Source organism: Meriones unguiculatus, chromosome 1 (genome assembly GCF_030254825.1).
Source record: "Meriones unguiculatus strain TT.TT164.6M chromosome 1, Bangor_MerUng_6.1, whole genome shotgun sequence".
NCBI classification, from domain to species: Eukaryota; Metazoa; Chordata; class Mammalia; order Rodentia; family Muridae; genus Meriones; species Meriones unguiculatus.
The window spans coordinates 55,048,261-55,060,890 of NC_083349.1; the positions used below are offsets into that span (position 1 = coordinate 55,048,261).

At 45.7% G+C, this 12,630-nt stretch overlaps 1 protein-coding gene across 10 annotated transcripts in view; it reads right to left on the reverse strand.

Moving 5' to 3' along the window:
* Nucleotides 1-12,630, reverse strand: part of Sorbs1 (sorbin and SH3 domain containing 1) — a 226,129-nt gene that overhangs the window by 26,977 nt on the left and 186,522 nt on the right. For 5 of the 10 annotated variants that reach the window (XM_060389143.1, XM_060389165.1, XM_060389157.1 and 2 more), the window contains 5 exons: nucleotides 9,889-10,061; nucleotides 7,929-9,395; nucleotides 7,200-7,285; nucleotides 3,976-4,143; nucleotides 218-264 (listed from right to left, as the gene is read on the reverse strand). In XM_060389143.1, coding sequence (XP_060245126.1) covers nucleotides 218-264; nucleotides 3,976-4,143; nucleotides 7,200-7,285; nucleotides 7,929-9,395; nucleotides 9,889-10,061 — 1,941 coding nt within the window. The remainder of the gene's footprint in view (nucleotides 1-217; nucleotides 265-3,975; nucleotides 4,144-7,199; nucleotides 7,286-7,928; nucleotides 9,396-9,888; nucleotides 10,062-12,630) is intronic. The other 5 variants (XM_060389176.1, XM_060389188.1, XM_060389186.1 and 2 more) reach the window with 2 other exon arrangements.

The following is a 12,630-nucleotide window of genomic DNA, read 5'->3' on the forward strand; positions in this document are numbered from 1 at the left end:
TTTTGGAAGTGGGAACAACAGCATCCATCTCACAGAACACAGTCCTGACTCGTGGGAGTTGAATGAGTTAATGTAAGCAACGTACAGTGCCTGGCATATAACCTACTGTTTCTTCTTCTTCTTTCTGTCCTTGTTGCTTCTTCCAACTCTTTGCCCTAAGCAAACAGTATTTCTCAGAGCAGCAGCTAAGAAAACAAGCAAGGCTGGCAGTACTTACTTCAGTGTTTGAGCTTTAAAGTCAAATTTGGCTCGGGCAGGTCTCATCTAAACACAAGAAATAATGCTGAGTTAAAATCATGATTGATGTCAACGAAAAGGACACATTTTCACAAGTTTCTAGAAAGCGAAGCAGAGAGATCCACTCTGAGTTCATTCTGGTTCAATAATCTGGGCACAATTGCAGCACCTGCCCTCACCTGAATGATGGGTGGTGTTTAGTCAGCTGGGTCATGCATGAAAATTCCCCTTCAAGAAGGCCACACTGAGGTAAGAGATGGTTTGAAAAGCCTCTTGGGCATGCTAACCATGGCCACTGTCAGTCAGAACTCTTCAGAGAAGCTTTACCGATCACCTTACTCCTTATGGGGCAACTTCTACTTGCCTGGTGTAAGTTCCGAACTGAAAGCAGATTAGACGCTGGCTCACCTATCACATTATCTTGTGTTCTGTATGTCCGTACAGTCTGGGACATCTTCCAAAAAGCCAGCTAGGGTAAACCCTGAGCATATCGCTTCCTACTGAAACTCCAACCTGGCTGCAGCAGCTCCTTTCTCCTAGGCACTCAAACCTGGAAAGCCAGGCTCAGCCACCTCCACATTCTCATTAAGCTTGTCTGTAAGTCACGCCCGTGTCTGTTTGTCTTCAATCCAAAACCCTGTTGCTCTGGGTCTGACCTCTGGTTCCCACAGACACAAAGCTTTCTTTGATTTTTACCTTCTCCTCACTCTAATCTACTGTCATCCAGGAGCACAAATAACATTCCTCAAATTCTTCCTCATATCATGCTTTTGCTTTGATGTTGGCTTGGGCTCTAGATTGCTCTAGATCAGATCTCTATCCCTAACCTGGGTGGAGGCTTCTGGGTCACATCCTCCCTCACCCCTAAATATCTACCTCTGTCACTCTCTCCTGTCCCAGCCAAGTACATTTAGGTGCTTTATCTCAGCCGAAAAATTTTTTCATCTCCACCTCCAAGGCAAGAACTTCACCTTTATCTACTTGCAATATTTCTTCTTTGTCCTTAAACGTAATTATTATTTTTTTAAGGGACACATGATGTTTTTTTAAAGTCACATGCACAAGCTTTTTTTCTCAGTGCAACTCTGACCTCTTCAGCTGCTTTCGCTTCTGTCTAGAGAAACAGCATGAGGGAAATGAAGTGCATGGTAGGTCCTCTATCAGATTATAAGACATGGGCAGAGTGAGGGAGGAGGGATGGAACCCTGGAGGTAAGAAAAGGCACCTATAAGCATCATCAAGCTGTTCTACTTGTCTGTCCTTTGGTCTACATCTCCAGGCTTCTTGGCTTGGGCTCCACGGGGATTTTCTAGAGTCATATTGCACCACAAGAATTTTTGTGTTTTCTCTGTTTTAAGTTTCTGTTTTTACTGGAGCCTCGGCTAGCTTGAGCTTTGGATCCTCCTGTCTCCTCCTCCCAAGCTGAGCTCACAAGAGCATACTGAGACTGGCTCTCCATAAGAATGTTTCATCCTGTATTTTTGCGCTGCTGTTCCCATCTCTCTATATACATACACAACCTTATAATCAAGTTAATACCATGTCATCCTAACGCCTCTATTTATGACATACTTTAGCAGTTGCAGGTAAACAGGAGCAGAATGGATGTGAGAGTAAGGCTAAATAACACGTTCATAATAGAAGACCAAAAGTGTAAGGATGAAAACTTCATAAAAATCACAATCAGGAAAAAAACGTGGTGAGAGAAATGGATCACCCATGTCACCCAGCTGTATATAGCTGTGGGAACATCATAAAATTTATACTACAGCAAAACATGCTCATTCTTTGAATAACTTCGAACTCTGGATCCTCCTAACTGCACATCCCAGGTGCTGGGCTTAAGCTATGTGCCGCCTCGCCAGGCTGACATATAACTACATATGAAGGTGATTTTCTACCAACAGCTCTCCAAACGCACAAACTGAGTGGCTTCTGCTCCACACAGGGAAAGTGTGACACAGACTTAGTGGCTGTTGACTCCTGCTGAGTGACAATGAAATCTATCTACACAGCACGGTGTACCCACCCACACTTGCTGGCCTCACGCCTATATTCTGTCAGTCAACTAAAGAGCAGGGATTCTTTAAGGTGGGCCTCACTGTAACAAAGCATCATACTTATAAACATGGAAATTCTTAGGCACCACCTCGGGTCATCATATGTAGGGTACAGGAGTCTGCATTTTGGTATGTCTTTAGGGCTTCTGACATAATCTGGGAAATAACACTCTGGCAGGTCCATTAAGAAGAGAGTGCCTTGCCTGCCTTGCCACAGCCACTCCCACTGAACAGCCCTGGCAGGCCCATGTATCCCTAACGCTGTTCTGCAGGCTGCCATCCTCTTCCTCACACAGGTGGGCCTGTGCATAGAGCTGATCAGCAGCAGTCTTCAGACAGGACTATTCTGAAGAAGAGCTGTCACACTAGGCTGCCTGTCACTCACAGAGGGCTGAGACTAGCTAACTTGTTTCTTTCCTGTTACATTTCTTTTTTTCCATACTTTAGAATCTGCCCTGGCCCCCAAATTTCCTTCTTTAACTTAGATTCTCTCTCTCTCTCTCTCTCCATTAATACTTCTTTCCAGGGACCTTTCATTTCGTAAAATAATACTAATAATAATAATAGCTAATGATGCCTCCATCTCTTGAAAGACAGAAACATTAGTTATGCTAAAAGGTAAATGTAACTAGCTCCTGACGTCACTTCTCCTGCCCAACAAGCCCAGCCCATGCCACAGAATCATACATGTCTCTAAGAAGACATCAGCTTGAGCAGAGATGCATAAGGTTATATGGCAGGGCACAAACTCTTACTCAAGTCAGGCACAATGGCACAGTTCTATAATTCCAGCACTCAGGGAGGCAGATAGAGGCAGGCAGATCTCTTGTGAGTTCAAGGCCAGCTTGGTCTACAAAGTGAGTCCAGGATAGCCAAGGCTACACAGAGAAACCCTGTCTCGGAAAACCAAAAACAACAACAAAATTCTCCCTCAAGAGGTGGCCTTTGATTGAGCATACTGACACTGATGTGGGAGGCAAGACGTGGATAAAGTCACTACATTCTTGCTCTTCATTCCTGTTATAATATTAAACTTTTGTAATCTAAGCTTAGGAATGTCAAAATTAAGGGAGCAGGTGGTTTCCCTCAGAGTGTTCTTATATTCTCCATGGGTTTATCTGAGCTGCAGAAATCAAAAGTTTCGTCAGGGAAATGCTTCAGCACCCCTGAACAATCAGTATCATTCTCTGAGTTTTTCAACAGCAGTGTCACTAAGTTTGAGTGCCTCTGTCAATGCCTATAAAAGGCCACTAGGTAACATTAATAATGAAATCTTCATTAACCATCTCTTCACAGAAAACTCTTTCCTGGGTTGTCCATACCAGAGTTTCTGAGACACATGACCAGAGAGACACGGTTTCTAAGCAGAACACAATGCAACATGGTATCACAGTCAAATGCAGGATGGAGAGGACTGGACTCATGAGTCAGCCAATGCTCTAAGCATGCAGCAGGAGTGTGCGCCAGCAGATCCCAGTCCCACAGCCAGGCATGCTGAACATGGAGAGCACAGAACATAGTGGGGCTCATGTCTATCCACCAGCCACAAAAGAGCCAAAGCAAGGCCAGGGAAGCCAGGATGACAGTTGCTAAACTAAATTGGCCTACAGAGGGCAATGCCAAAGGAAGGCAAATATTGCTTTGGGTCAAGCAGCAGTTGGCGGTGACCAAAACAGACCTCTAACCCAGATTTCCTTTTTGCGGTATCATCTATATTGAGGAGGTCCCCAAAGCGCTCATTAGTGATAAACTGATGATGCGTCGGGATGACACCTGTGTGGCGGCGAGCTGCAATATCGGCCTCTTCTTGCTCGCGCTTAAGTCGTCTCTGGTCCGCTAAAAGTTTCTGCCATGAAATTGCATAAAATGGGCAGTGAATCATCTGGTTCAGCTTAATGGAAAATGGCCATATAAGCAACTAAGGAAGAAGGTATGAGTGAACAAGGAAGACACATTAAGGGTCAGTGTCAAAGGGACTTATGGACACGATTTCTATGTTCCCATGGTAACCATCCACAATACACTTTGTAGGAAGTACAAGAAGTACAAGACCGGAAGAAACTGGGGACACTGGGATACGGGGACACATGGTTCTAACGACCCCTCTGTCTGGATGACTACCTCTGAGTTGAGTCTAAAGCCCATGATTTCTGGAAACAAAGGCCAGTTGACTCAAGGATATAGTTTAGGCACTGTAATCATGTTTGGTTGGCAGCTGACCTCCCTACCTGCCTTAAGCAATGATATGTTCATTTACACAGTGTTTCCAAGAAAGGCTTGAGGCGTGCAGTTTTCTCCTGACTACACCCAGCCTCTCGGTCTATGGGTCTTGGCTATGCAGCAGTCAGGCCATTTCTCGCTTCTTCTGTCAGTTACACCATCATGTTCTCTACACAGCTGAACGGCCTCTTTCAGGGAATGCGGCACCTCTTCTCCCAGGGCAGTCAACTATTCCCATAAGTTTTAGGAGGCCTCAGGATACACAGCAAAGGCTCTTCATGTGGCTGACAGAGGGTCTTGCTATCTCTCTGACTTGTTTCTACATTAGGTGATATGAAGCTGAGTTTTATAGAATGATGTAGAATAGAGTAGAGAAAAAAATGGCATCTAGGGTAAGAAGAAACAGATACCCCTATTAAGAAAATTAAAAGGTTGAGAGGAACACTTGGGCGAGGGGTATGGGATGAGTTAGAGGAGAGGGAGTAAGGGGAAAGATTTGATCCAAACACGTTGTATAGGAGCATGAAATTCTCAATCAATAAGTAAGGAATATATTTTAAAAAGAAAATAATCACTTATTTCTATTCAAGACTTTTTCAATTAGGCCATGTTGCTTTTCACCAAATACCATTCCTTGCCTATTCTAATGGCCCAATAGAAAAGAATTTTAATCCTTATACCATTGCAATTTTCATTCCTGGGATTACTACTCCTTGTGGGAAAGCATTTATTAGAACTGGTCATTCTTAACATGCTCAGTTAGCTGCAAGTCTTCTTCTAGCAGACAATTGAATGACTCAGGGGACATTCAACTCTAAAGAATAAAGGCCCAGCTTGCCTCTGGGGTCTACAAAAAAACCAACTCAACACATGGTGATGGGTCTTCCAGCACTCAGAAAACTATAATAAAGAGTAAGCAAGATGAGAGAGTGCTTTGCAAGCACGGTGGCATAGAAAAAGTGCTGTCCTGGGAAAGTGGAGCCATTGTTTCTGGCCAAGCACATTTGGGAGGTGTCCCAGTTCAAGCCATACCCTTGTTGAATAAAAAAGGGGATTGGCTTAGTGACTACTAAAGGGCCTTCAAGAACAGATAGGGTCTCCTTATCTGAAAGACTGTTACCATCACTCTCAACAGTAATAGATTTATATAAAAGGATGCAGGCCAACAATCCCTCCTGGACAGTTTCTATAGCAGTGGGGATGGACTCATGCTTGAGTCCCTGTTCAAAGGCACTGGTGCTCCGCCTGACAGTTCATTATCCATGGAACAGATATCAAATAGAAAAGGCTTAACCTTCATACTTAAACCTGAATTGGAGAATCTCCCAGCTCTGTGGCTTAGCCATCTTAGCACCATCAAGGATGAACGCTTCTCACATTGAATATACAGTTTTTAATGGATTCACTGTTAAGCCACCTTAGTAAAACAAGCTCTGGGTAAGACTCACCCACAGAACCTGCTATATTGAATACTAGGATTTTGTTACTAAATTGAATGGAATCTTCCCTCTCGTGGCATGAGAGCTTTGTCTCTCTGACAGAGTATGTACAGATAGTCTGGAAGGAAATGTACTCTGAGTCCTGACAAATAAGTACCCATCATTTGTGAGTGTCAAATTTGGTAATTTTAACAATTTTAGACACCGAACACCCTCCACTGGCTTCTGAGAGGCAAGCACAATGTGGACAGACAGCCATGCCTGGAGGGCAAGGAGAGGCACATTCATTTTCTACCATCCAACAACAATGATTATAACCAGAGTCCTCAAAGTCAGCCTTGCCTTAAATCCTACAGGAAACTCCACCTAAGCTCTGGAACCACTCAAGCTAGACCAATATAAAAGAGGGGGTGGGGAGTGTTGTGATGCCTGAACACCCTCCCTCACTGCTAGCAGTTCAAAGTATCCTTGCATCTCTAAACAAATAAACAGTAGGAAAGTGGATGCTCAATTTATCTAATCTATGGGATCCCCCTCTCCTGGGAACGTGCAGCCAGAACATGTGCACTGTAAAGCTCTATCATGGCAGAAGGGAAGGTTCCACCCACTTCACCAATACACAGGACGACCCTTTCCCATATTCCCAGCACAGGCTCGAATCCAGGCCCTGACAATCATCCTACTTAGGGACATTTCAGTAGCTCCAAGGAAACGCCCAGGCCCCGAAGTTCTTGTGTGTGGAGTCTGCCAGCACTAACGTGAGCATCTCCCTTCTGAGCTAAAGCTGGCCGACATACAAGCAGCTTCTTCAGATTGTTTATAAAATGCAGAGTGGCCAGCACTGTCATTCTATTTTTCCCACTGCAGTCCTCTCTGACGTGAAATATGCTTTGTGCGGATTGTGAGTACTGGAGAAATGGGAGGGTGGGTTTCCTTAAATAGCACGGGAGGAATTGATGAGAATGTGAACTCCAGTTTCCAGGCTCCCAAGGCATTCAATACAGCACAGGCCATGTCACCTCCCTGCGACAGGCTGGCGGGAGGTGGCACTGATAACCCATGAAAATCAGTCCGTCCTGCTTTCTGGGAAAGTGTACAAAGGAACAAATGGAGCCTATATCTTATAAGAAGTTGCCCATGAAAAGCCACCATTGCTTCTGGCCACTGCAACCCATCACCCTTCTGATAGGTGTCCTTTTTTCCCCTCCCTGAACAACAGCAATGAGGGCAAGACAGGAGTTACCTCTTTATCATCATGCCGCCTCCGAATAAATTCTTCTGTGGACTCCAAGTAATCAGCTGGTATAAAATGTCTTGGTGACTCTGAATCTTCAAAATAACACAGCAGAGTTAAAAAGAGCCAAAGTTTGGTGGGAAGTAAGTTTGGCCCCCCCCCCCAATTATTAAGGTCAAGTTTATAAACATTGCTGTTTAATACTTCAATGACAAAATGACAAATTTAGAAGGGAAAAAAAAAAAACCCCAAGCCCCCACCCCACCTGCCTTTTGGATTTACTTGCAAGCCAGTTTAATACAAAGACAACTCACCAGAGGTCAAAGGTGAGCAAAGAAAGGGACATTCTAAGTGTCCCTACAAAGAGGCGTGCAGGCTCTAACAGGGACAGACCATACACTCACACAAACGGGCCACGGAGAGAGGCTGCCTCTCAAAAAACCACAGGGAGGCTGGGGGTTGATGCAAACAGGGGTTTGAGAGTTCAAATGAACCCGCTTCTTGTATACGAGCTAAACGGCCAATTTTTCTTTCGAAACAGTTTGGTTGGTTAGTCTAAATGAAGTGGGGGATTTGTTTTTAAAGAAGTGCAGCCACTACAAGCCATGGTTAATTGCCAAGCAAAACAAACAGAAGCAAAAGACGAGAAGATGAGCACCACGGGCACACAGAGGGAGGGACAGAGCAAGCCAAGTGGAGACGGGGAAGATGAGACTGGTCAAACACACAAAATGCCACCTCCATGGGCCGCTGCCAGTTCACTTTGTGGATTGTTGTTCCTGTCCAAGCCATGGTCTGAGTAGGGCACAGGGTTCCCGTTATTAATTGCCCTTGTGCAATCCTCCAGGCCAGCAGATATGTCCAGAGGGGGTTCTGAGTTGTGGCTAAGCCTTGCCATGGTGTGTCGGGAAGACAGACGGGTGGGGACCATGGGTTTCCCCGTAGGGTGGGGCTGGTCCTGAGGGCCCTGGCAGGGAAGGTCTGCCTTCTGGCCAGCAGGGGACCCTGAGGAGTCATTGTGGGGAGGCTGTCTGGGGTGCTGTTGGAGGGGCTTTTTCAATCGAAAAGGGAGGGGGCTCATCAGGTGGATGTTTCTGAGGAGACTGTTCCTGTCCCCCCTGGAATCCGAGCGCCAGTCTGGCTGCCTGGAGGACTGCTGCTCGTGCTTCCGGATAGTGGTGAAGCGGGTGTAGGAGGCCGGGCAGGTGCCCTTGCACTTGTTGAGGCGATGTTTGGGGAAGTCTCCATGAACACTGCCCCCACTGCCCTCCCTGCTGTCATTAGAAACATTTGAACAGTGGTCTAGCTCATCTGAGCAGATGGAAAGGGGCTCAGAAGGTACAAGGCTCCGGTAGCTCAAGGCATGGTCCGCCATATTGCTACATGTGGGGGACGCATAGATCCCTCCAGAGTCTATCCCATCCATCTCTCTGGGACGGAGCTTGGTAGACTCGAGGAGGGACTCGGCTGAACGAGCTGAGGTCAGGCCACTCCTAGACAGCACAGGTGTCGGGGACTTGCTCAGCCTGCCAGAGAAGTCCAGGGATGGCATGGACCGGGACCGCTGAATGAGCTGCTCAAAGGCCGTGATACGGGAGGACACGGTGTGCTTGGGGATATGCTCTGAGCCCTCTTGGCTAGGGCCCAGCTCACCCCTGGCTAACGCCAGGCTGCTCCTTTCAAAGTGGGAGGCAAGATCCCGCACACTTGAGGAGGAGATGGAACTTAAGGAGAGGCCGGCGCGGTTGATCTGGTGCATGTCCCGGTAGAACATGGAGAAATGCAGTCCAGCCTTTCTGGAGAGAGGGCAGGGCCTCCTGGCGCTGGTGCCGTACTCCTGTAGGCTCATGGTGCTACTGGACTTGCTGTCGTAATCCCGCCGGGAGCGCATGAGCAGGTTTTCGATGCTCCCCCCAACTCGGAGTGGGAGGCCTCTTTTGGAATCATTCAAAGAGACACAAAGGTTCTCACAGCTCTGAGCCTTCTCTGATGGCAACAGGACATTCTTCTGTTCCTGCAAAAGAGCGCTGGGAGCAGAGAGCCTGGGTTTGAATTTAGAAGGAAGGATCTCCGAAATGCAGGCTTTCGCAGCCGACAGGGGTTTCTTGTGCTTACACCCAGGGCCTAAAGCATTGCTAGTGTGAAACGTTCGGCTATGAACTGATGATGAAGAAATCATGTGAGCATTCCCGCCTTTACGATCCACTGGTAAGCATGCAGAATAAAATAAACACACCCATTAGGTTAAAGCTGAAAGCTGCTTTTAAGAAAGAAAAAAAAAAAAAAAAAAAGGAGAGGTAACATGCTCATTTGTCATAGGGCTTTAAAAAGTCTCCAATTGATGTCCAGAAGCAAAATAACTTGTGCTGCAAAGCAGGTGCAAAGATGCAACAAAAGAAATGGCCACCCTGCCAGTTAGGAAAGACTGAAGCTCAGCTAACTTCTCGGAAAAGGATATTAGAACAAAAGAGAGAAAGAGAGAGATGTTTTAGAGAGAGCAAGGTTGGGGGTGGGGACCATTAATACCAGAAAGAAAAATGGCCGGCAAGAAAATAGGTGAGGGGACGCAAGAAGGCTCCAAGGCCTGGACATGGACCTGAGGCAGAGCTTGTCCCTGATGCTGGAGGTCCACCCGCTGCCAACACTCAGGTGACAGGCATGTAGGAGAGACGCCTGCAGTCTTCAGCCTGCTGGTTACCTTTAGTGGAAGCTGAGCTGGAGGGTCTCTTGAGCCCGCTCAGGCCTTGAAGAGGGATGTCGCCACCTTCCAAGACACTTTTATAAATCTGCCTCTCATTCTCCAAGCTAGCGAGACCCCCGGGGCTCCCATCTGATTCTCTCTTCACTGCATGGAAGTTGGAAGAATAGATACTACAAACAAGGTAATTTTAAAAGAGAAGAGGGGATGGGGGAAACACAAAGTTAGCTTGTTTAACACTCTTCTTAAAAGCCTGTTTGTCACCAGCTGAGGAGAAAACTGCTTTCTGGTTTCCTGGGAAAGCCCTGGGCTTTCTCAGGCCTTGTTCATCTAGACCAGTGGTTCTCAACCTGTAGTTTGTGATCCCTTTGGGGGGTCAAGAGACCCTTTCACAGGGGTCACCATTGGAAAATAGAGACATTTACATTACAATTCAAAACGGTTAAAATGTTACAGTTATGAAGTAGCAAAAAAGACAACTTTATGGTTGGGGGTCACTACAACAAGAAGAACTGTATTAAAGGGTCACAGCATCAGGAAGGTTGAGGACCACTGATTTAGACAGGCAGGCTGCGTGCCCTGGGTACACAGAAACACAGCCTAAGCAACAAAGCTCTGACATGGCAATGACTGCTTTAAAAGGATAAATAAGGACCTGTGATCCCAGCACCTGGGAGGCTGAGGCAAGAGAAGTGTAAGTTTGAAGTCAGCCTGAGCTACACAGTGAGACCCTATCTCTAAAAAGCAAAAACAAACAAACAAACAAGACCTATGGGTAGGATAACGGGGAGTCCAGTGGCTCTACACAAGATGATACCTCTAGGGACTAGAGTGGAGGATACAGAATTCCGAGTGTGGCGGACAGTTAAAGTCTGTGACCTAAATTGTGTTTTTTCTGGGTTACTTTGCATGAGAACTTTGGCTGACAGAAGCATCAAAACATGTAAACGGAAGAAGAGCCCCAGTGATCTGTGGCCTTCAGGAAAATCAGCACCTGAGTAAATCAGAACTTGGAACTCTTTGTGGCCTTATCACAGGTAGGGATTTGTTCTGAGCTTTTGGCCCAGGTTATCTTCCTGCCTCCACCTCCTCAGTATCTATGACTAGGGGCATACACCACAATGCCCAATGCCACAGCCATATCCTGCATTGACTTCTTTCAAAGCTTTTGTCCGAACCTGAGAGCAAGTGTCATCCACACACTGTTGTCCATTTATGTGCTTCATTTATTTTTAAAGTATGAACTTTGTTTTTAAACCTATGTTAATATATGAATGAATATATACAAATGTTTCATATATGTAAATATATATGTATGTTTTGCTTGCATGTATGTATATGCACCACATGTATGCCTGATGCCCAGAGAGGTTAGAAGGCACCACTGTATCCTCAGGAACTGGTATTACGAATGGTTGGGTGCTGGGAACTGAACTTGGGTCCTCTGAAGGGGCTATTGGTGCTCTTAACCCCTGAGCCATCTCTCTAGCTCCTGTTTCATTTACATTTTTAAAGGTCTATTTATTTTTATTTTATGTGTATGAGTGGGTGCCTGCATGTGCATGTATGTGCACCACATGGGTGTGGTGCCAGCAGGAGCCAGGAGAGGGCACGGGATCCCCTGGAGCTGGAGTTACAGACAGCTGTGAGCTGCTGGAAGCCACCCTGGGTCCTTTACAAGAGCAGTGAGAACTCCCCACCACTGAGCCATTGCTGCAGGCCCTCTCTTATTTTACCTTGTTTGAAATCTAGGCATTTTTCAAGTTACTACAAATTCTTTTTGGAATGAGGTGAGGGACACACACACACACACACACACAAAAAAAAAAAAAAAAAAAAACACAAAGTATTTCCTCACTGAACTCCTCCATTTGCATGCCTACTTTTCTGTGGTCTAACCTGCTGAAGCATTAACAAGACACATACTGTCTCTTCTCCCCATCTCTTTACTCCGTATTCCCCAAGAAGAGAATGATATCTTTCTCATAAACGTATACAGGCTTCTGCTACATACTTTCGATCCTAATGAAATCAGTTTACTGCCATCATTAAAGATTTGTCAATTTTGAAGATCTATGACCTCATGGAGTTCATTTACCCCCAACACTTTATTGTATCATCAAGTATATAGGAAAGTTTAAAGAATGGTAAGAGTGGACACTCACATCAACCGAACCTAGGTTCTCCAGGGAACACTGAATGGTACTTCCTTATCATTCCTTATCACACATATATCCATTTGTCTTCCTGCCTGCCTACTGATGGAACCTTTTCATATTCTACAAACCCAGCCTTTTATTTTGTGCAGAGCCTCAGCCTCTGAGTCCCCATAATTACAGACAACAATGGCAAAAAAGATTTAAGAAAAACTTTACAACATGAAGGGCATTTGTATAAGTGCCTGGTGGTCATTCTCTCTCTTTAACACACACACACACACACACACACACACACACACACACACACAGGAGTTTGTCAGTTTTCAGATAAGGAAATGAAGTGCTGATAGATAGATTAGACAGCCTGCCAAAGCAAAAGCAGGCAGGATCAGCAGATTGCAGAGCCAGAACCCTAGTCACACTACCAAATGCCATGTACATTGTATTCTCCAACGGTGTCTTAGAATACTTCCCTCTGGCTAATGCAGTAGTGATTCACACAGGGCAGGAGTCAAGGGTATTTGAGTCTTGCTGTGTCATTACCACCAAGCAACATCTGTCAAAACTCTATCCCAGGAACAAG